Genomic DNA, 24,376 nt, shown 5'->3' with positions numbered 1-24,376 from the left:
ATTGATAATCTCTGATTCACCCCCACTCTGTCTCTCTAATTATACACAGCGTTATACTGTGTGAGGGTATTATTGATAATCTCTGATTCACCCCCACCCTGTCTCTCTGATTATACACAGCGTTATACTGTGTGAGGGTATTATTGATAATCTCTGATTCACCTCCACTCTGTCTCTCTGATTATACACAGCGTTATACTGTGTGAGGGTATTATTGATAATCTCTGATTCACCCCCACCCTGTCTCTCTGATTATACACAGCGTTATACTGTGTGAGTATATTATTGATAATCTCTGATTCACCCCCACCCTGTCTCTCTGATTATACACAGCGTTATACTGTGTGAGGGTATTATTGATAATCTCTGATTCACCCCCACTCTGTCTCTCTAATTATACACAGCGTTATACTGTGTGAGGGTATTATTGATAATCTCTGATTCACCCCCACCCTGTCTCTCTGATTATACACAGCGTTATACTGTGTGAGGGTATTATTGATAATCTCCGATTCACCCCCACTCTGTCTCTCTGATTATACACAGCGTTATACTGTGTGAGGGTATTATTGATAATCTCTGATTCACCCCCACTCTGTCTCTCTGATTATACACAGCGTTATACTGTGTGAGGGTATTATTGATAATCTCTGATTCACCCCCACCCTGTCTCTCTGATTATACACAGCGTTGTACTGTGTGAGTATATTATTGATAATCTCTGATTCACCCCCACTCTGCCTCTCTGATTATACACAGCGTTGTACTGTGTGAGTATATTATTGATAATCTCTGATTCACCCCCACTCTGTCTCTCTGATTATACACAGCGTTATACTGTGTGAGGGTTTTATTGATAATCTCTGATTCACCCCCACTCTGTCTCTCTGATTATACACAGCGTTATACTGTGTGAGGGTATTATTGATAATCTCTGATTCACCCCCACCCTGTCTCTCTGATTATACACAGCGTTATACTGTGTGAGGGTATTATTGATAATCTCTGATTCACCCCCACCCTGTCTCTCTGATTATACACAGCGTTATACTGTGTGAGGGTATTATTGATAATCTCTGATTCACCCCCACCCTGTCTCTCTGATTATACACAGCGTTATACTGTGTGAGGGTATTATTGATAATCTCTGATTCACCCCCACTCTGTCTCTCTGATTATACACAGCGTTATACTGTGTGAGGGTATTATTGATAATCTCTGTTTCACCCCCACTCTGTCTCTCTGATTATACACAGCGTTATACTGTGTGAGGGTATTATTGATAATCTCCCACTATTTGTACATTATATACTGATGTCACTGTATTATTAATGACTGTGACATGAGATTAGGACCCCCTGATGACCACCCCGCCGGTCAGACTGACCATGGGCCCACGGTGGGTCACTCCATCACATTACTGACCAACTCTCATTCACCTGCACTTCCAATCCTCCATATTCCCGCCTCCTCCAACCGTCAGGAAAGGGGCGGGGTTGCCTCGCCAAACGTCATCACGCTTCGACGTAAGGTGTGCCTTCCTCTCTGACTGACATCGCCGTCCGCAAATCGAAGGATGATCGGGCGCAAGTTATTCCTGATGGACAGTACCGCAACCAATAGGGCTCTCGGTCTTCGGGAACAGGAGTGATTGACAGATGGTTGCCCAATAGACCGTCGAAGGCGGGGCGTTCGGATGACATCGTGCCGTCTAACCAACGGCACGCGGTACGCGTGATCAATCACGTGACTGACAGGTTCCTAGCCAATAAGAGATAGCCGTTGCAGATCGTCGCCGCTTGAGGTCCAAACACAATTGACCGGTATTCCGGCAGCCAATAGGTGGAGAGTATTGACAGCCAGGCAACCAATAGGGTGCGGTCTGCACCGCGTGACTGTTTACGGACACGTGACCAGGGGTGTGTGACCGTTGCTGCTGGTGCCTCAGGTTTGTAATAGGGTGGGTCGGCATAAAATGAATGTCATCCGATAATGATTTAGTTATTGGGTGAGTGTGAGACAAACGGAAATAAAATTATTATTAAAGTTTGATCATATAATCATGGTCATTCCGTCATTTTCCCGCCCCTTTTAACGGCCGCAAAGCGGGGCGGACAGCGTCGACAGCGCGCACACGCAAGGGGCTGGTCGGCGGCCGTGACAGGCGGGCGGTGGGCCATTGAGGAACGGTGGGCGGGACAAGGCCGCTGCTGGCGAGCCAATAGGAGGGCGAATGGCGAACAGCTGGTGTGGTGGCCAATGGTAGCCGGCCGTGCCCTTGCTGACGTCAGCGAATGGGCGGAGCGGGGGTGGTGGGAGATGACGGGTGACGTCATGGCTGAGGCTGTTGGCGAAGGAGCATCAGGTCAGTGTGGGGGAGGGGAATGAAGTAGACATCATTAATATAAAGGTGCAATATAGAATGGGGGAGGGGGTCAGTGTGGTGGGAGTACAGTCACAGTAACCCCTCTCCCCCCTCCCCCAGCCCCCTGTGTTACTGACTGTATCCCTACTGATGTTAATCCAGCTCCCTCACACTGTCACTCAGTAACCCCTCTCCCCCCCAGGGCCCTGTGTTACTGACTGTATCCCTACTGATGTTAATCCAGCTCCCTCACACTGTCACTCAGTAACCCCTCTTTCCCCCCCCCCCCCCCCCAGGGCCCTGTGTTACTGACTGTATCTGTACTGATGTTAATCCAGCTCCCTCGCACTGTCACTCAGTAACCCCTCTCCTCCCCAGCGCCCTGTGTTACTGACTGTATCCCTACTGATGTTAATCCAGCTCCCTCACACTGTCCCTCAGTAACCCTCTCCCCCCCAGGGCCCTGTGTTACTGACTGTATCCCTACTGATGTTAATCCAGCTCCCTCACACTGTCACTCAGTAACCCCTCTCCCTCCCAGGGCCCTGTGTTACTGACTGTATCCCTACTGATGTTAATCCAGCTCCCTCACACTGTCACTCAGTAACCCCTCTCTCTTCCCCCCCCCCCCCACCCCCACCCCCACCCCCACCCCCGGGCCCTGTGTTACTGACTGTATCCCTACTGATGTTAATCCAGCTCCCTCACACTGTCCCTCAGTAACCCCTCTCCCCCCCAGGGCCCTGTGTTACTGACTGTATCCCTACTGATGTTAATCCAGCTCCCTCACACTGTCACTCAGTAACCCCTCTCCCTCCCAGGGCCCTGTGTTACTGACTGTATCCCCACTGATGTTAATCCAGCTCCCTCACACTGTCACTCAGTAACCCCTCTCCCCCCCAGGGCCCTGTGTTACTGACTGTATCCCTACTGATGTTAATCCAGCTCCCTCACACTGTCACTCAGTAACCCCTCTCCCTCCCAGGGCCCTGTGTTACTGACTGTATCCCTACTGATGTTAATCCAGCTCCCTCACACTGTCACTCAGTAACCCCTCTCTCTTTCCCCCCCCCCCCCACCCCCACCCCCACCCCCACCCCCAGGCCCTGTGTTACTGACTGTATCTCTACTGATGTTAATCCAGCTCCCTCACACTGTCCCTCAGTAACCCCTCTCCCCCCCAGGGCCCTGTGTTACTGACTGTATCCCTACTGATGTTAATCCAGCTCCCTCACACTGTCCCTCAGTAACCCCTCTCCCCCCCCCCCCCGGGCCCTGTGTTACTGACTGTATCCCTACTGATGTTAATCCAGCTCCCTCACACTGTCACTCAGTAACCCCTCTCCCCCCCAGGGCCCTGTGTTACTGACTGTATCCCTACTGATGTTAATCCAGCTCCCTCACACTGTCCCTCAGTAACCCCTCTCCCCCCCAGGGCCCTGTGTTACTGACTGTATCCCTACTGATGGTAATCCAGCTCCCTCACACTGTCACTGAGTGACACTGACTCTGGGGATTACGTCTCTCTTTCACAGGCCTGTTTGAGTGCTGCTTCTCTCCGTGGCTCCTATTGTAAGTGTGTGAGCCTCCTCCCCCGTTCCAGTGTGTGAATGAGGCCTCACAGCAGTAACATGATTTCAGTGACGGTGAAAACCGAAAAAGCAGGTAGGCCTTGAACTGAACTGCCCCCCTCAGTGTCAGCTCTCCTCCTCTCCCCTATTTCCTGTCCCTTTCCTATCCCGTCGCAATTCCTTCACCCTGAATATGTTCTCTATTTCACATTCCTTGGTCCTCCTCCAGTACTGAAGATAAGATTTAAACAAGTGGTTCAACAGAGAGAAACTCTCCTCCTGGAGGAATTGCACAGAGCCCTGATGGGGCTCCGTCTCTGTGTCCAGGCCAGGCCCACACAGGCACCGTGGGTTAGCAGGAAATGTGAGGGGAAGTTAGGGCACACTCTCTCTATTGCCACCAAGGCCATTTGGAAATTCCAAACCTGAGCTTGTTTTTCACCGGATGAGGGGAAATTGAGGAATTTCAATTGCATGGGAGGGTGTTGAGTGGTCTTCTCCGGTTTCTCTGTAACAGCACTGAGGAGGGGGCTGAATCGTGTCCTGTTCCTGTGTAACAGGCTGGAGGAGGAGGGGCTGAGTGGCCTCCTGTTCCTGTGTAACAGGCTGGAGGAGGAGGAGGGGCTGAATGGCCTCCTGTCCCTGTGTAACAGGCTGGAGGAGGAGGGGCTGAATGGCCTCCTGTCCCTGTGTAACAGGCTGGAGGAGGAGGGGCTGAATGGCCTCCTGTCCCTGTGTAACAGGCTGGAGGAGGAGGGGCTGAGTGGCCTCCTGTCCCTGTGTAACAGGCTGGAGGAGGAGGGGCTGAATGGCCTCCTGTTCCTGTGTAACAGGCTGGAGGAGGAGGAGGGGCTGAATGGCCTCCTGTTCCTGTGTACCAGGCTGGAGGAGGAGGGGCTGAATGGCCTCCTGTCCCTGTGTACCAGGCTGGAGGAGGAGGGGCTGAATGGCCTCCTGTCCCAGGGTAACAGGCTGGAGGAGGAGGGGCTGAATGGCCTCCTGTTCCTGTGTACCAGGCTGGAGGAGGAGGAGGGGCTGAATGGCCTCCTGTCCCTGTGTACCAGGCTGGAGGAGGAGGAGGGGCTGAATGGCCTCCAGTTCTGTGGTGATGATGTCGGTGTTGCCTTTTTCACTGCTGCAGGATTTCATCCAAACAGCAGGTGGTGGTGATGAGCACTGCTGGGGTGATGGCTTCGTCTGGATTGGGTCTGACAGAACAGGGAACAGGCGAGGGAAGGGACGCCGAACCGAGAGCCCTGCAATTCGTCAGCCGTTAGGATAAATAGCAAGGACTGAAGGAGTGACTGTACAGCAGCGGAGCCTGTGGAAAGATTAGTGAGGGAGGACAGGCTGACAAAATGAAATTCGCTTTCTCTCCCTATGGTCACCACCTCAGGCCAACCACTGAAGATACTGAAACACCTTCTCAAGTGCTGCATTGGAACATTCCCCCAGCACTGACCCTCCGACAGTGCCCGCTCCCCCAGCACTGACCCTCCGACAGTGCCCGCTCCCCCAGCACTGACCCTCCGACAGTGCCCGCTCCCCCAGCACTGACCCTCCGACAGTGCCCGCTCCCCCAGCACTGACCCTCCGACAGTGCCCGCTCCCCCAGCACTGACCCTCCGACAGTGCCCGCTCCCCCAGCACTGACCCTCCGACAGTGCCCGCTCCCCCAGCACTGACCCTCCGACAGTGCCCGCTCCCCCAGCACTGACCCTCCGACAGTGCCCGCTCCCCCAGCACTGACCCTCCGACAGTGCCCGCTCCCTCAGCACTGACCCTCCGACAGTGCGGCACTCCCTCAGCACTGACCCTCCCACAGTGCCCTCTGTCTGCCTGTCCCTCTGTAACAGAGATTATAGTCACTGATGTAGTTTCTCTCTCCTACAGATCTTGAGGCTTCGACAGCTCGTAATCGTTTAGATGCCGTTCTGCAGTGTCTGGTTGAGAAGAGTGACATTGAGCGGTAAGTGTTTGGGTTGCCTCTGCCGTGGAGTAGGATACTCATTTGAACAATACATTGGATGTTGTGGTTCTGTTCACCGAGCTGGGAGTTTGTGTTGCAGACGTTTCGTCCCCTTTCTAGGTGACTTCCTCGGTGCTTAGGAGCCTCCTGTGATGTTTCCTCCGGCATTTATACTGGTTTGAACCTGCTGCTTCCGGTTGTCAGTTCCAGCTGTCCGTAGCAGTGGTTGGTATATTGGGTCCAGGGCGATGTGCTTATTGATTGAATGAGTGCCATGCCTCCAGGAATTCCTTGGCTGTTCTCTGTTTGGCTTGTCCTTTGTTCCGCAAAGACCACTCCCTCCATGACTCCCTCGTCAGGTCCACACCCCCCACCAACCCAACCTCCACTCCCGGCACCTTCCCCTGCAACCGCAGGAAATGTAAAACTTGCGCCCACACCTCCACACTCACTTCCCTCCAAGGCCCCAAGGGATCATTCCATATCCGCCACAAGTTCACCTGTACCTCCACACACATCATCTATTGCATCCGCTGCACCCGATGTGGCCTCCTCTATATTGGGGAGACGGGCCGCTTACTTGCGGAACGCTTCAGAGAACACCTCAGGGACGCCCGGACCAACCAACCCAACCACCCCATAGCTCAACACTTTAACTCTCCCTCCCACTCCACCGAGGACATGCAGGTCCTTGGACTCCTCCACCGGCAGAACATAACAACACGACGGCTGGAGGAAGAGCGCCTCATCTTCCGCCTGGGAACCCTCCAACCACAAGGGATGAACTCAGATTTCTCCAATTTCCTCATTTCCCCTCCCCCCACCTTGTCTCAGTCGGTTCCCTCAACTCAGCACCGCCCTCCTAACCTGCAATCTTCTTCCTAACCTCTCCGCCCCCACCCCACTCCGGCCTATCACCCTCACCTTGACCTCCTTCCACCTATCACATCTCCATCGCCCCTCCCCCAAGTCCCTCCTCCCTACCTTTTATCTTAGCCTGCTGGACACACTCCCCTCATTCCTGATGAAGGGCTTATGCCCGAAACGTCGAATTTCCTGTTCCTTGGATGCTGCCTGACCTGCTGTGCTTTAACCAGCAACACATTTTCAGCTTGTCCTATAATAGTAGTGTTGTCCCAGTCGAACGCATGTTGCCTGTCATCTGCATGTGTGACTACTAAGGATAGCTGGTCGTGTCGTTTCGTGGCTCGTTGGTGTTCATGGATGCACATCGTTAGCTGTCTTCCTGTTTGTCCTATGTAGTGTTTTGTGCAGTCCTTGCATGGGATTTTGTACACTACGTTGGTTTTGCTCATGTTGGGTATCGGGTCCTTCGTCCTGGTGAGTTGTTGTCTGAGAGTGGCTGTTGGTTTGTGTGCTGTGATGAGTCCTAGTGGTCGCAGTAGTCTGGCTGTCAGTTCAGAAATGCTCCTGATGTATGGGAGTGTGGCTAGTCCTTTGGGTTGTGGCATGTCCTCGTTCCGTTGTCTTTCCCTTAGGCATCTGTTGATGAAATTGCGGGGGAATCTGTTTTTGGCGAATACATTGTATAGGTGTTCTTCTTCCTCCTCTTGCAGTTCTGGTGTACTGCAGTGTGTTGTAGCCCTTTTGAACAGAGTCTTGATGCAACTTGTTTTGTGTGTGCACAAAACACTACATAGGACAAACAGGAAGACAGCTAACAACCCGCATCCATGAACACCAACTAGCCACGAAACAACACGACCAGCTATCCTTACTAGCCACACACGCAGATAACAGGCAACATGTGTTCGACTGGGACAACACTACTATTATAGGACAAGCCAAACCGAGAACAGCCAGGGAATTCCTAGAGGCATGGCACCCATCCACAGATGCAATCAATAAGCACATTGACCTGGTCCCAATATACCGGCCACTGCAGTGGACAGCTGGAACTGACAACCAGAAGCGGCAGAGACAAACCACTATAAATACCGGAGGAAAGATCACAGAAGCGCTTCACAGGAGGCTCCCAAGCACTGAGGATGTCACCTAGACAGGGGACGAAATGTCTGCAACACAAATTCCCAGCTCGGCGAACAGAACCACAACAACGAGCACCCGACCGACAAATCTTCTTGCAAACTTTGAATACATTGGATATCTATCTGTCCTTGAACAAGAACTCTTCATTTCTGACTGCCCACCACTGACATCCACTGAGCTATCATTTCACACTCACGGCTTTAACAGTGTCTCTACTTCTCTGCTGGTCCAGTGTCTGTGGTCACTGCTGTCACTGACCATGTCTCTCTCTGCTGGTTCAGTGTCTGTGCTCACTGCTGTCACTGACCATGTCTCTCTCTGCTGGTTCAGTGTCTGTGCTCACTGCTGTCACTGACCATGTCTCTCTCTGCTGGTTCAGTGTCTGTGCTCACTGCTGTCGCTGTCCATGTCACTCTCTTTCTCTGCTGGTTCAGTGTCTGTGCTCACTACTGTAGCTGTCCGTGTGTGTGTGTGTGTGTGTGTGTGTCTGTCTCTCTCTCTCTCTCTCCTCTCTCTCTCTCTCTCTCTCTGTCTCTCTCTGTGCTGGTTCAGTGTCTGTGCTCACTACTGTAACTGACCGTGTCCCCCTCTCTCTGCTGGTTCAGTGTCTGTGCTCACTACTGTAACTGTCTCTCTCTCTCTCGCTCTCGCTCTCTCCCCCTCTCTCCTGGTTCAGAGTCTGTGCTCCCCACTGTAACTGACCATGTCCCCCTCTGCTGGTTCAGTGTCTGTGCTCACTACTGGAACTGGCCATGTCTCTCTCTGCTGGTTCTGTGTCTATGCTCACTACTGTCACTGACCATGTCTATCTCTCTCTCTCTCTGCTGGTTCAGTGTCTGTGCTCACTGCTGTCACTGACCATATCCCTCTCTCTGCTGGTTCAGTGTCTGTGCTCACTACTGTCACTGACCATGACTCTCTCTGCTGGTTCAGTGTCTGTGCTCACTGCTGTCACTGACCATGTCTCTCTCTGCTGGGTCAGTGTCTGTGCTCACTACTGTCACTGACCATGTCTCTCTCTCTGTGCTGGTTCAGTGCCTGTGCTCACTACTGGAACTGGCCATGTCTCTCTCTCTCTCTCTCTCTGCTGGTTCAGTGTCTGTGCTCACTACTGTCACTGACCATGTCCCTCTCTGCTGGTTCAGTGTCTGTGCTCACTGCTGTCACTGACCATGTCTCTCTCTGCTGGTTCAGTATCTGTGCTCACTGCTGTCACTGACCATGTCTCTCTCTCTGCTGGTTCAGTGTCTGTGCTCACTGCTGTCACTGACCATGTCTCTCTCTCTCTATCTCTGCTGGTTTAGTGTCTGTGCTCACTACTGTCACTGCCAATGTCTCTCTCTGCTGGTTCAGTATCTGTGCTCACGACTGTCACTGACCGTGTCTCTCTGTCTCTCTCTCTCTCTCTCTCTCTCTCTGCTGGTTCAGTGTCTGTGCTCACTACTGTCACTGACCATGTCTCTCTCTGCTGGTTCTGTGTCTGTGCTCACTACTGTCACTGACCATGTCTCTCTCTCTGTGCTGGTTCAGTGTCTGTGCTCACTACTGGAACTGGCCATGTCTCTCTCTGCTGGTTCTGTGTCTGTGCTCACTACTGTCACTGACCATGTCTCTCTCTCTCTCTCTCTCTGCTGGTTCAGTGTCTGTGCTCACTACTGTCACTGACCATGTCTCTCTCTGCTGGTTCTGTGTCTGTGCTCACTGCTGTCACTGACCATGTCTCTCTCTCTGTGCTGGTTCAGTGTCTGTGCTCACTACTGGAACTGGCCATGTCTCTCTCTGCTGGTTCAGTGTCTGTGCTCACTACTGTCACTGACCATGTCCCTCTCTCTCTCTGCTGGTTCTGTGTCTGTGCTCACTGCTGTCACTGACCATGTCCCTCTCTCTCTCTCTCTGCTGGTTCTGTGTCTGTGCTCACTGCTGTCACTGACCATGTCCCTCTCTCTCTCTGCTGGTTCTGTGTCTGTGCTCACTGCTGTCACTGACCATGTCCCCCTCTCTCTCTGCTGGTTCTGTGTCTGTGCTCCCTGCTGTCACTGACCATGTCTCTCTCTGCTGGTTCAGTGTCTGTGCTCCCTGCCGTCACTGACCATGTCTCTCTCTCTCTCTGCTGGTTCTGTGTCTGTGCTCACTGCTGTAACTGGCCATGTCTCTCTCTGCTGGTTCAGTGTCTGTGCTCACTACTGTCACTGACCATGTCCCTCTCTCTCTGCTGGTTCAGTGTCTGTGCTCACTACTGTCACTGACCATGTCCCTCTCTCTCTGCTGGTTCAGTGTCTGTGCTCACTACTGTCACTGGCCATGTCTCTCTCTGCTGGTTCAGTGTCTGTGCTCACTGCTGTCACTGACCATGTCTCTCTCTGCTGGTTCAGTGTCTGTGCTCACTGCTGTCACTGACCATGTCCCTCTCTGCTGGTTCCGTGTCTGTGCTCACTGCTGTCACTGACCATGTCTCTCTGCTGGTTCAGTGTCTGTGCTCACTACTGTCACTGACCATGTCTCTCTCTCTGCTGGTTCAGTGTCTGTGCTCACTACTGTCACTGACCATGTCTCTCTCTCTGCTGGTTCAGTGTCTGTGCTCACTACTGTCACTGACCATGTCCCCCTCTGCTGGTTCAGTGTCTGTGCTCACTACTGTCACTGACCATGTCTCTCTCTGCTGGTTCTGTGTCTGTGCTCACTACTGTCACTGACCATGTCTCTCTCTGCTGGTTCTGTGTCTGTGCTCACTACTGTCACTGACCATGTCCCTCTCTCTCTGCTGGCTCAGTGTCTGTGCTCACTACTGTCACTGGCCATATCCCTCTCTCTGCTGGTTCCGTGTCTGTGCTCACTACTGTCACTGACCATGTCTATCTCTCTCTGCTGGTTCAGTGTCTGTGCTCACTGCTGTCACTGACCATGTCTCTCTCTCTGCTGGTTCAGTGTCTGTGCTCACTACTGTCACTGACCGTGTCTCTCTCTCTGCTGGTTCAGTGTCTGTGCTCACTACTGTCACTGACCGTGTCTCTCTCTCTGCTGGTTCAGTGTCTGTGCTCACTACTGTCACTGACCATGTCTCTCTCTGCTGGTTCAGTGTCTGTGCTCACTACTGTCACTGACCATGTCTCTCTCTGCTGGTTCAGTGTCTGTGCTCACTACTGTCACTGACCATGTCTCTCTCTCTGCTGGTTCAGTGTCTGTGCTCACTACTGTCACTGACCATGTCTCTCTCTCTGCTGGTTCTGTGTCTGTGCTCACTACTGTCACTGACCATGTCTCTCTCTGCTGGTTCTGTGTCTGTGCTCACTGCTGTCGTGACCATGTCTCTCTCTCTGCTGGTTCTGTGTCTGTGCTCACTACTGTCACTGACCATGTCTCTCTCTCTGCTGGTTCTGTGTCTGTGCTCACTGCTGTCACTGACCATGTCTCTCTCTGCTGGTTCAGTGTCTGTGCTCACTGCTGTCACTGACCATGTCCCTCTCTGCTGGTTCCGTGTCTGTGCTCACTGCTGTCACTGACCATGTCTCTCTGCTGGTTCAGTGTCTGTGCTCACTACTGTCACTGACCATGTCTCTCTCTCTGCTGGTTCAGTGTCTGTGCTCACTACTGTCACTGACCATGTCTCTCTCTCTGCTGGTTCAGTGTCTGTGCTCACTACTGTCACTGACCATGTCCCCCTCTGCTGGTTCAGTGTCTGTGCTCACTACTGTCACTGACCATGTCTCTCTCTGCTGGTTCTGTGTCTGTGCTCACTACTGTCACTGACCATGTCTCTCTCTGCTGGTTCTGTGTCTGTGCTCACTACTGTCACTGACCATGTCCCTCTCTCTCTGCTGGTTCAGTGTCTGTGCTCACTACTGTCACTGGCCATATCCCTCTCTCTGCTGGTTCCGTGTCTGTGCTCACTACTGTCACTGACCATGTCTATCTCTCTCTGCTGGTTCAGTGTCTGTGCTCACTGCTGTCACTGACCATGTCTCTCTCTCTGCTGGTTCAGTGTCTGTGCTCACTACTGTCACTGACCGTGTCTCTCTCTCTGCTGGTTCAGTGTCTGTGCTCACTACTGTCACTGACCGTGTCTCTCTCTCTGCTGGTTCAGTGTCTGTGCTCACTACTGTCACTGACCATGTCTCTCTCTGCTGGTTCAGTGTCTGTGCTCACTACTGTCACTGACCATGTCTCTCTCTGCTGGTTCTGTGTCTGTGCTCACTGCTGTCACTGACCATGTCTCTCTCTCTGCTGGTTCTGTGTCTGTGCTCACTGCTGTCACTGACCATGTCTCTCTCTCTGCTGGTTCAGTGTCTGTGCTCACTGCTGTCACTGACCATGTCTCTCTCTCTGCTGGTTCAGTGTCTGTGCTCACTACTGTAACTGACCATGTCCGTCTCAGCTGGTTCAGTGTCTGTGCTCACTACTGTAACTGACCATGTGTCTCTCTCTCTCTCTCTGCTGGTTCAGTGTCTGTGCTCACTACTGTCACTGACCATGTCTCTCTCTCTGCTGGTTCTGTGTCTGTGCTCACTACTGTCACTGACCATGTCTCTCTCTGCTGGTTCTGTGTCTGTGCTCACTGCTGTCGTGACCATGTCTCTCTCTCTGCTGGTTCTGTGTCTGTGCTCACTACTGTCACTGACCATGTCTCTCTCTCTGCTGGTTCTGTGTCTGTGCTCACTGCTGTCACTGACCATGTCTCTCTCTCTGCTGGTTCTGTGTCTGTGCTCACTGCTGTCACTGACCATGTCTCTCTCTCTGCTGGTTCTGTGTCTGTGCTCACTGCTGTCACTGACCATGTCTCTCTCTCTGCTGGTTCAGTGTCTGTGCTCACTACTGTAACTGACCATGTCCGTCTCAGCTGGTTCAGTGTCTGTGCTCACTACTGTAACTGACCATGTGTCTCTCTCTCTCTCTCTGCTGGTTCAGTGTCTGTGCTCACTACTGTCACTGACCATGTCCCTCTCTGCTGGTTCAGTGTCTGTGCTCACTACTGTCACTGACCATGTCCCCCTCTGCTGGTTCAGTGTCTGTGCTCACTACTGTCACTGACCATGTCTCTCTCTGCTGGTTCTGTGTCTGTGCTCACTGCTGTCACTGACCATGTCTCTCTCTCTGCTGGTTCTGTGTCTGTGCTCACTGCTGTCACTGACCATGTCTCTCTCTCTGCTGGTTCAGTGTCTGTGCTCACTACTGTAACTGACCATGTCCGTCTCAGCTGGTTCAGTGTCTGTGCTCACTACTGTAACTGACCATGTGTCTCTCTCTCTCTCTCTGCTGGTTCAGTGTCTGTGCTCACTACTGTCACTGACCATGTCCCCCTCTGCTGGTTCAGTGTCTGTGCTCACTACTGTCACTGCCCATGTCTCTCTCTGCTGGTTCAGTGTCTGTGCTCACTACTGTCACTGACCATGTCTTTCTCTGCTGGTTCAGTGTCTGTGCTCACTACTGTCACTGACCATGTCTCTCTCTCTCTGCTGGTTCAGTGTCTGTGCTCACTGCTGTCACTGACCATGTCTCTCTCTCTGCTGGTTCTGTGTCTGTGCTCACTACTGTCACTGACCATGTCTCTCTCTGCTGGTTCCGTGTCTGTGCGCACTGCTGTCACTGACCATGTCTCTCTCTCTGCTGGTTCAGTGTCTGTGCTCACTACTGTCACTGACCATGTCTCTCTCTGCTGGTTCAGTGTCTGTGCTCACTACTGTCACTGACCATGTCTCTCTCTCTGCTGGTTCAGTGTCTGTGCTCACTACTGTCACTGACCATGTCTCTCTCTCTGCTGGTTCTGTGTCTGTGCTCACTGCTGTCACTGACCATGTCTCTCTCTCTGGTTCAGTGTCTGTGCTCACTACTGTAACTGACCATGTCCGTCTCAGCTGGTTCAGTGTCTGTGCTCACTACTGTAACTGACCATGTGTCTCTCTCTCTCTCTCTGCTGGTTCAGTGTCTGTGCTCACTACTGTCACTGACCATGTCCCCCTCTGCTGGTTCAGTGTCTGTGCTCACTACTGTCACTGACCATGTCTCTCTCTGCTGGTTCAGTGTCTGTGCTCACTACTGTCACTGACCATGTCTCTCTCTCTGGTTCTGTGTCTGTGCTCACTACTGTAACTGACCATGTGTCTCTCTCTCTCTCTCTGCTGGTTCAGTGTCTGTGCTCACTACTGTCACTGACCATGTCCCCCTCTGCTGGTTCAGTGTCTGTGCTCACTACTGTCACTGCCCATGTCTCTCTCTGCTGGTTCAGTGTCTGTGCTCACTACTGTCACTGACCATGTCTTTCTCTGCTGGTTCAGTGTCTGTGCTCACTACTGTCACTGACCATGTCTCTCTCTCTCTGCTGGTTCAGTGTCTGTGCTCACTGCTGTCACTGACCATGTCTCTCTCTCTGCTGGTTCTGTGTCTGTGCTCACTACTGTCACTGACCATGTCTCTCTCTGCTGGTTCCGTGTCTGTGCGCACTGCTGTCACTGACCATGTCTCTCTCTCTGCTGGTTCAGTGTCTGTGCTCACTACTGTCACTGACCATGTCTCTCTCTGCTGGTTCAGTGTCTGTGCTCACTACTGTCACTGACCATGTCTCTCTCTCTGCTGGTTCAGTGTCTGTGCTCACTACTGTCACTGACCATGTCTCTCTCTCTGCTGGTTCTGTGTCTGTGCTCACTGCTGTAACTGACCATGTCTCTCTCTCTGGTTCAGTGTCTGTGCTCACTACTGTAACTGACCATGTCCGTCTCAGCTGGTTCAGTGTCTGTGCTCACTACTGTAACTGACCATGTGTCTCTCTCTCTCTCTCTGCTGGTTCAGTGTCTGTGCTCACTACTGTCACTGACCATGTCCCCCTCTGCTGGTTCAGTGTCTGTGCTCACTACTGTCACTGACCATGTCTCTCTCTGCTGGTTCAGTGTCTGTGCTCACTACTGTCACTGACCATGTCTCTCTCTCTGGTTCTGTGTCTGTGCTCACTACTGTAACTGGCCATGTCTCTCTCTGCTGGTTCTGTGTCTGTGCTCACTACTGTCACTGACCATGTCTTTCTCTGCTGGTTCAGTGTCTGTGCTCACTACTGTCACTGACCATGTCTCTCTCTCTCTGCTGGTTCAGTGTCTGTGCTCACTGCTGGAACTGACCATGTCTCTCTCTGCTGGTTCAGTGTCTGTGCTCACTACTGTCACTGCCCATGTCTCTCTCTGCTGGTTCAGTGTCTGTGCTCACTACTGTCATTGACCATGTCTCTCTCTCTGCTGGTTCAGTGTCTGTGCTCACTACTGCAACTGGCCATGTCTCTCTCTGCTGGTTCAGTGTCTGTGCTCACTACTGTCACTGACCATGTCTCTCTCTGCTGGTTCAGTGTCTGTGCTCACTACTGTCACTGACCATGTCTCTCTCTCTGCTGGTTCAGTATCTGTGCTCACTGCTGTCACTGACCATGTCTCTCTCTGCTGGTTCCGTGTCTGTGCTCACTACTGTCACTGACCATGTCTCTCTCTGCTGGTTCCGTGTCTGTGCTCACTACTGTCACTGACCATGTCTCTCTCTGCTGGTTCAGTGTCTGTGCTCACTACTGTCACTGACCATGTCTCTCTCTCTGCTGGTTCTGTGTCTGTGCTCACTGCTGTAACTGACCATGTCTCTCTCTCTGCTGGTTCAGTGTCTGTGCTCACTACTGTAACTGACCATGTCCGTCTCAGCTGGTTCAGTGTCTGTGCTCACTACTGTAACTGACCATGTGTCTCTCTCTCTCTCTCTCTGCTGGTTCAGTGTCTGTGCTCACTACTGTCACTGACCATGTCCCCCTCTGCTGGTTCAGTGTCTGTGCTCACTACTGTCACTGACCATGTCTCTCTCTGCTGGTTCAGTGTCTGTGCTCACTACTGTCACTGACCATGTCTCTCTCTCTGCTGGTTCTGTGTCTGTGCTCACTACTGTAACTGGCCATGTCTCTCTCTGCTGGTTCTGTGTCTGTGCTCACTACTGTCACTGACCGTGTCTTTCTCTGCTGGTTCAGTGTCTGTGCTCACTACTGTCACTGACCATGTCTCTCTCTCTCTGCTGGTTCAGTGTCTGTGCTCACTGCTGGAACTGACCATGTCTCTCTCTGCTGGTTCAGTGTCTGTGCTCACTACTGTCACTGCCCATGTCTCTCTCTGCTGGTTCAGTGTCTGTGCTCACTACTGTCATTGACCATGTCTCTCTCTCTGCTGGTTCAGTGTCTGTGCTCACTACTGCAACTGGCCATGTCTCTCTCTGCTGGTTCAGTGTCTGTGTTCACTACTGTCACTGGCCATGTCTCTCTCTGCTGGTTCAGTGTCTGTGTTCATTGCTGTAACTGACTCTCTCTCGCGCTCTCTCTCTCACTACTGTAACTGGCCATGTCTCTCTCTGCTGGTTCAGTATCTGTGCTCACAACTGTCACTGACCGTGTCTCTCTCTCTGCTGGTTCAGTGTCTGTGCTCACTGCTGTCACTGACCATATCCCTCTCTCTGCTGGTTCAGTGTCTGTGCTCACTACTGTCACTGCCCATGTCTCTCTCTGCTGGTTCAGTGTCTGTGCTCCCTGCTGTCACTGACCATGTCTCTCTTTGCTGGTTCAGTGTCTGTGCTCCCTGCTGTCACTGACTGTGTCCCCCTCTCTCTCTGCTGGTTCAGTGTCTGTGCTCCCTGCTGTCACTGACTGTGTCCCCCTCTCTCTCTGCTGGTTCAGTGTCTGTGCTCCCTGCTGTCACTGACTGTGTCCCCCTCTCTCTGATTTTTCAGAGACCATGCTGATGATGAGATTGTGAAGCCTGTGCTTTCCGATCTACAGAGCAAGTGAGTTTGTGCTGGGCTGGGCTGTGGGAAGTCTCTGTCTGCAGGTGTTGGTGTGGACTCTCCTGACAGGAACACACAGTCTCACCTTGTGCTGGATTCTCTCCATCTGATAGAATCCGATTCCAATCCTCAGGTGACCTTCACTGATCACAGGGAGGGAATGAAGCTGTTCAAGATGGCGGGAGAGAGAGAAAATGGGAGTTGGGGATGGAGGGAGAAAGAGCATCATAGAGATGTCCAACTTGGAAACAGACCCTTCAGGCCGACTCTTATATACCAACCAGATATTCTAAATTAATCTAGTCCAGTTAGCCAGCACATGACCCGTATCCCCCTCAGGCAGGAATGGGGACTTACAGATGCTGGAGATTAGAGTCCAGATTAGAGTGTTGCTGGAAAAGCACAGCCAGTCAGGCAGCATCCGAGGAGCAGGCAAAAGCCCTTCATCAGGATGCCTGAAACGTCAATTTTCCTGCTCCTTGGATGCTGCCTGACCTGTGTTTTTCCCGCATCACTCTATCCTTGACCCATATCCCTCTAACCCCTTCCTATTCATGTCCCCATCCAGATGCCTTTTAAACGTTGTAATTGTACCAGCCCCCACCACTTCCTCTGGCAGCTCGTTCCACACACACACCACCAAGGACGGGTTTGGAGGGATATGGGTTGGGTGGTGTCAGGCGGGACTAGATTGGGTTGGGATATCTGATCAGTATTGACGAGTTGGACCGAAGGGTCTGTTTCCGTGCTGTACATCTGTAAGACTGTGTGAAGAAGTTGCCCCTCAGGTCCCTTTTATATCTTTCCCCTCTCACCTTGAACCAGTGCCCTCCAGTTCTGGATTCCCCAGGGAAAAGAACTGTCACGCCCCTCAACCTGTATAAGGTCAGCCCTCAGCCTCTGCTGCTCCTGCCGCAGCCTATTCAGCCTCTCCCTCTTGGTCAGAGGCTGACAGGTGTGAGAGACAGGAGGGGAGTGGGATCAGTCAGGCTGGAGAGAGAGGAAGAATGGTGGGGTAGGATAAGGAGCGTAAGGCAGATGAGGGCGATAGGTGAGGGAATGAGAGATTGGCACTGGCGAGAGAGAGTGGGGTCGAGAGTGTGATGCTGAAACAGCACAGCAGGTCAGGTAGCAGCTGAAGAGCAGGAGAATCAATATTTTGGGCATAAGCCCTACATCAGGAACGTGGTTTGTGGACAAGCCTCATTCCTGATGAAGGGCTCCGGTCCGAAATGTTGATTCTCCTGCTCCTCGGATGCTGTCTGACCTGCTGTGCTTTTCCAGCATCACAATCTCAGACAGAGTTAGGGCTACAGATGCTGGAGTTCAGAGTTGAGAATGTGTGGGCTCTGGTTGGAGAGGCAGAGAGGAATCCAGCTATTGGGGTAGCAATGTCAGAGAGAGAGGAGAGAGAGAAGTGAGGAGTGCAATTTGCTGCGTGTGATTCATCTGCTGTTCACTTTTACAGAGACTCCTCACCAGCAGCAGCAGGGAAAAGGTGAGATTGATCCTGTCTGCTCCCCCTCAATTATCCTCATTATCACCTCATTAATCCCCTTGGCATCACCCTCACCCACCTCAATCTGGTGGCTGACCCCATCCCTCTCCTTCCCCCCCCCCCCCCCCCCCCCACCTCCTCTTTGTGCCTCACCAGCTTGTGTGTGTTTGTTTTGGGGTTGCGTTCCAGGCCATCGACCCGGTTCCCACATCAAAGACGCAAGAAGAGGAAGGAAACTGAGGATGCTGCTTACGAGGGAGTTCACCAGAGGCCAAGTATGCTTTAACCCGGATCACCGAGTCTGGGACCAGAATGGGATTTAATCCGGAGTAGGGAGACTGGGACCAGAATGGGATTTAATCCAGAGCACCGAGTCTGGGACCGGAATGGGATTTAATCCGGAGTAGGGAGACTGGGACCAGAATGGGATTTAATCCGGAGCACCGAGTCTGGGACCGGAATGGGATTTAATCCAGAGCAGGGAGACAGGGACCGGAATGGGATTTAATCCGGAGCACCGAGTCTGGGACCGGAATGGGATTTAATCCGGAGTAGGGAGACAGGGACCGGAATGGGATTTAATCCAGAGCACCGAGTCTGGGACCGGAATGGGATTTAATCCGGAGTAGGGAGACAGGGACCGGAATGGGATTTAATCCGGAGCACCGAGTCTGGGACCGGAATGGGATTTAATCCGGAGTAGGGAGACAGGGACCGGAATGGGATTTAATCCGGAGCACCGAGTCTGGGACCGGAATGGGATTTAATCCGGAGTAGGGAGACAGGGACCGGAATGGGATTTAATCCGGAGCACCGAGTCTGGGACCGGAATGGGATTTAATCCGGAGCAGGGAGACAGGGACCGGAATGGGATTTAATCCGGAGCACCGAGTCTGGGACCGGAATGGGATTTAATCCGGAGTAGGGAGACAGGGACCGGAATGGGATTTAATCCGGAGCACCGAGTCTGGGACCGGAATGGGATTTAATCCGGAGTAGGGAGACAGGGACCGGAATGGGATTTAATCCGGAGCACCGAGTCTGGGACCGGAATGGGATTTAATCCGGAGCAGGGAGACAGGGACCGGAATGGGATTTAATCCGGAGCACCGAGTCTGGGACCGGAATGGGATTTAATCCGGAGTAGGGAGACAGGGACCGGAATGGGATTTAATCCAGAGCACCGAGTCTGGGACCGGAATGGGATTTAATCCGGAGTAGGGAGACGGACCGGAATGGGATTTAATCCAGAGCAGGGAGACAGGGACCGGAATGGGATTTAATCATTAGCAGGGAGACTGGGAGTGCAGTGGGATTTAATCCGGAGCGTGTACCCAGTGTGAATTAAGGATATCTGTAATTCAAGGCTGGAAAGAGATGTAATGGATTGTATGATGTAGGAGTTGACCTGGGATTGGTTTGGAATGGGAACAAACGGTGATTGTTATTTGGGATTCTGTGTTGCCGAGAAGAGAGAGGGGGGTGAAATGTGTTTTGACGTGGGGCTGTGCTGGGATGGGGTGAAACAAGCTGGAATGAGAGTGTGTCATTGATAGGGTAATGCTAGCCTGCCCTTAAATGAGGCACTGTGGTGGAGATGAAGGTCTCTCAGGGAGAGGGGCTGTCTGCTGATGTTCTCTCGTCTCTCAGGGACTGAGGTTTTGGGCTGTGTTCCTGCAGATGCCTATACCATGAAGCTGTTTGACCGGAGCGTTGATCTGGCTCAGTTTAATGAGAACACCCCTCTGTACCCCATCTGCCGATCCTGGATGAGGAACAAGCCCAGTCTCCGTGAGGGAACTCGCAGCCCAACCCCCCAGCCACCAGTCGCACTCGAGGATGAGGAGGTGAGGGGGCACTGTCCCACCAATCATGGGTGTCTTCAGGATCTCCGTATCAGGGTAGATTAGGGTGCACCAGGACATGGGGAGTTCTGAAAGTCACGCAATAGAGTTCACTTTCCATCCTTTGTATGTGACCACACTGATGATGCTTCCTGAACCCAAGTTTTAGCTGCAGCCCATGTGCTGTAGGGGAGACCCACAATGTCCCTGACCCAGGAAGGAACGGCCGATAGATTTCCAAGTCGGGATGGGGAGGGGCTCGGAGGGGAACTTGCGGGAGGGGGATGGTACACACTGCTGTTACTGAGGGGGGTGGGGGGGGGGAGGGAGGGGATGGTATACACTGCTGTTACTGAGGGGGGTGGGGGGGAGGGAGCAAGGGGATGTTTGTGGGGGCGGGGGCTGCTTTGTCCCTGGATGGTGTGGAGCTTCTCGAGTGTTGTTGGAGCTGCCCCCACCCAGGGGCAAGTGGGGAGTATTCCCTCCCCCCTCCTGCCTTGGGCCTTGTCGATGGGGGGACAGGCTTTGGGGGGAGTCAGGAGGGGAGTTACTCGCTGCAGGATTCCCAGCCTCTGACCTGCTTTTGGAGCCGCTGGGTTGAGGTGGTGGGTCCTGGTGGGTTTCTGGTCAATGGTGACCCCAGGATGTTGAGAGTGGGGGAGATTCCGTAATGGTAACACCATTGAATGTCAAGAGGCCAAAATGAGATCCTCTCTTACTCGAGGTGGTCATTGCCTGATTATTTGTGTGGCATGGTTACTTGCCCCCTGTCAGCCCAAGCCTGGATATTGTCCACATGGACGCAGACTGTGTTTCAGTATGTGAGGAGTGGTGAATGGTGCTGAACTTGTGGAATGATCAGTGAACATCCCCAGTTCGGACCATCGGATGAAGAGGAAGTCAGTGATGAGGAACACTGGAATTTCCCTGCCTCTGTAAACTGAGCAGTGATTAGTTTTCTCTTTTGACAGGTTGCTGAGGTGATGAATGGAAAGGGTCAGGATATTTACAAACTGCCAGTGCCAACTCCCTGCTCACTGATCAATCTCCGTGTTCCTTCACCACTGCCTCCCACTGAGAAACACCTTGATATCAGCATGGTAACCTATAACCAGCTACATAGAAATTCCCCACACAGTGACAGGACGGGAGGGGTCTGTGTCTGTGATTCCCCCACACGGTGACGGGACGGGAGGGGTCCGTGTCTGTGATTCCCCCACACGGTGACGGGACGGGAGGGGTCCGTGTCTGTGATTCCCCCACACGGTGACGGGACGGGAGGGGTCCGTGTCTGTGATTCCCCCACACGGTGACGGGACGGGAGGGGTCCGTGTCTGTGATTCCCCCACACGGTGACGGGACGGGAGGGGTCCGTGTCTGTGATTCCCCCACACGGTGACGGGACGGGGGTCCGTGTCTGTGATTCCCCCACACGGTGACGGGACGGGGGTCCGTGTCTGTGATTCCCCCACACGGTGACGGGACGGGGGTCCGTGTCTGTGATTCCCCCACACGGTGACGGGACGGGGGTCCGTGTCTGTGATTCCCCCACACGGTGACGGGACGGGGGTCCGTGTCTGTGATTCCCCCACACGGTGACGGGACGGGGGTCCGTGTCTGTGATTCCCCCACACGGTGACGGGACGGGGGTCCGTGTCTGTGATTTCCCCACACGCTGACGGGACGGGGGTCCGTGTCTGTGATTTCCCCACACGCTGACGGGACGGGGGTCCGTGTCTGTGATTTCCCCACACGCTGACGGGACGGGGGTCCGTGTCTGTGATTTCCCCACACGCTGACGGGACGGGGGTCCGTGTCTGTGATTTCCCCACACGCTGACGGGACGGGGGTCCGTGTCTGTGATTTCCCCACACGCTGACGGGACGGGGGTCTGTGTGATTCTCCCACACGGTGACGGGATGGTGGGTCTGTGATTTCCCCACACGGTGACGGGATGGTGGGTCTGTGATTTCCCCACACGCTGACGGGACGGGGGTCCGTGTCTGTGATTTCCCCACACGCTGACGGGACGGGGGTCTGTGTGATTCTCCCACACGGTGACGGGATGGTGGGTCTGTGATTCCCCCACACGGTGACGGGACGGGGGTCCGTGTCTGTGATTCTCCCACACGGTGACGGGATGGTGGGTCTGTGTCTGTGATTCCCCCACACGGTGACGGGATGGTGGGTCTGTGATTCCCCCACACGGTGACGGGACGGGGGTCTGTGTCTGTGACCCCCACACGGTGACGGGATGGGGGTCTGTGACTCCCCCACACGGTGACGGGACGGGGGTCTGTGTCTGTGATTCCCCCACACGGTGACGGGACGGGGGGTCTCTGTGTCTGTGATTCCCCGACACAATGACCGGGTACTCTGTAACCTATCCTCTGTTCCCTTTCAGAGTCGCAGTAATGTCCCTGGGGTGCCCACGTTGCTGTACAATCACATGGATCGCTGGAAGAAGATTCGACAGAGGTAAGCTGGAATCCTCCCCAGCCAGAACTGTTCACTGTCCACCAGCCACCCAGATCCAACCCTGCAATCTCAATGGACCCAAACTCCTTCCCGTTCACTCCGAGTCTCCACCAGCCCAAGGACACACACACTCCCTGTTCAATTCCACGGTGCGGAATTCTGGTGGATCCTGAACACACTCATATGTATAACAGTGCAGTTGGATTCGATGTGAACAGCCCCCAATTAGAGTTGATGTTCCTGAGACCCTTGTGTTACTGCTGTTCTGTAGGTGGAGAGAGGCGTCTCACAGGAACCAGTATCGTTACAGAGACAGCATGAAGATCCTGAAGGAGATGTTTGAGCGTCAGTGAGTGCTCCCTGAGATGTGGATCCGGATAGCCCCAGTCCCTGTCCGGGATCATACCCACCGCCGTTCCATGACCAGTTTATTGTAGATGGTCGTGTCTTTGTTTCCCTTCATCTCCCCAGTTCGACCAACAGGGCCCTGGGGCCCGCTGTGTTTCCTACTGGGCCCAGACTGGAGATGGCCATGGTTGTTGTGGTTCTGTTCACCGAGCTGGGAGTTTGTGTTGCAGACCTTTAGTCCCCTGTCTAGGTGACATCGTCAGTGCTTGGGAGCCTCCTGTGAAGCGCTTCTGTGATGTTTCCTCCGGCATTTATAGTGGTTTGTATCTGCAGCTTCCGGTTGTCAGTTGCTGTCCGCTGCAGTGGCCGGTATATTGGGTCCAGGTCAATGTGTTTGTTAGAATCTGTGGATGAGTGCCATGCCTCTAGGAATTCCCTGGCTGTTCTCTGTTTGGCTTGTCCTATAATAGTAGTGTTGTCCCAGTTGAGCCCATGTTGCCTGTTATCTGCGTGGACGCATAGGACTTAACAACACACAAACCAACAGCCACTCTCAGACAACAACTCACCAGGACAAAGGACCCGATACCCAGCATGAGCAAAACCAATGTAGTGTACAAAACCCCACATAGGACAAACGGGAAGACAGCTAACAGTCCGTATCCATGAACACCAACTAGCCACGAAACAACACGACCAGCTATCCTTAGTAGCCACACACTCAGATGACAAACAACATGAGTCCGACTGGGACAACAATACTATTATAGGACAAGCCAAACAGAGAACAGCCAGGGAATTCCTACAGGCATGGCACTCATCCACGGATTCAATCAATAAGCACGTCGCCCTGGACCCAATATACCGGCCACTGCGACGGACAACCGCAAGCGGCAGAGAAAAACCACTACAAATGCCGGAGGAAACATCACAGGAGGCTCCCAAGCACTGAGGATGTCACTGAGACAGGGGATGAAACGTCTGCAACAAAAACTCCCAGCTCGGTGAACAGAACCACAACAACGAGCACCCGAGCTACAAATCTTCTCACAGACTTTGAATGGCCAAGGTTTGTTTTCAGTTCTGTTTTTGCCTCTCCACACAACCCCTTGGCTGAGATTCTGAGCCACAGGAAGCAGTTAGGTCAGTTGCCTTTTGCTGGCTGTGGGCTCCTGGTGGGGACACCACATGGCCTTGCTGTTGCAGCGATACTGTTACAGATCTGCTTGTCTGATTCCTTCCCCATAACAAATTAAGTAATCACCTTTACATGTATGGATCCCTACGTGTACAGAGACACCCAGGAACAAGTAGACTCACCGACGTGAAGAGTATTTATTGGACGTACATATGGATGATAATGGAACAGTGTAGTTTGGATGGGCATCGGATTAATTTCACAGGTTGGCACAACATTGCGGGCCGAAGAGCCTGTACTGTGCTGAAACGTTCTATCTTCATGTACACAGTCAGTATGTGTGTACTATTTTGACTGTTTGTGTACTTTAC

The 24,376-nt window shown here is 53.0% G+C and overlaps 2 protein-coding genes across 4 annotated transcripts in view; one reads left to right on the top strand and one right to left on the bottom strand.

Moving 5' to 3' along the window:
* The window catches only part of LOC132814245 (uncharacterized), a 42,650-nt gene extending 41,181 nt beyond the window's left edge, over positions 1-1,469 (bottom strand). The window contains exon 1 of the mRNA XM_060823443.1: positions 1,440-1,469. Coding sequence (XP_060679426.1) covers positions 1,440-1,459 — 20 coding nt within the window. The 5' untranslated portion in view covers positions 1,460-1,469. The remainder of the gene's footprint in view (positions 1-1,439) is intronic.
* A 358-nt stretch (positions 1,470-1,827) lies between these two features.
* LOC132814244 (protein lin-37 homolog) lies at positions 1,828-23,611 on the top strand. 3 transcript variants are annotated; one of them, XM_060823440.1, is made up of 10 exons: positions 1,828-1,948; positions 3,901-4,030; positions 5,830-5,905; positions 16,646-16,699; positions 18,168-18,197; positions 18,387-18,472; positions 19,878-20,044; positions 21,013-21,141; positions 22,446-22,519; positions 22,791-23,611. In XM_060823440.1, exons 2-10 carry the CDS (start codon positions 3,976-3,978, stop codon positions 22,870-22,872), a joined length of 753 nt encoding a protein of 250 aa, XP_060679423.1. In that variant the 5' UTR covers positions 1,828-1,948; positions 3,901-3,975; the 3' UTR covers positions 22,873-23,611. The 3 variants fall into 3 exon arrangements, with proteins under 3 accessions (XP_060679423.1, XP_060679424.1, XP_060679425.1); XM_060823441.1 differs by lacking the exon at positions 1,828-1,948 and adding an exon at positions 2,306-2,365; XM_060823442.1 differs by lacking the exons at positions 1,828-1,948; positions 3,901-4,030 and adding an exon at positions 2,311-2,365.
* The last annotated feature ends 765 nt before the right edge of the window (positions 23,612-24,376 follow it).

Source organism: Hemiscyllium ocellatum, unplaced genomic scaffold, assembly GCF_020745735.1.
Source record: "Hemiscyllium ocellatum isolate sHemOce1 unplaced genomic scaffold, sHemOce1.pat.X.cur. scaffold_764_pat_ctg1, whole genome shotgun sequence".
Taxonomy (NCBI): domain Eukaryota; kingdom Metazoa; phylum Chordata; class Chondrichthyes; order Orectolobiformes; family Hemiscylliidae; genus Hemiscyllium; species Hemiscyllium ocellatum.
This window is presented reverse-complemented; position numbering and strand designations above follow the sequence as displayed.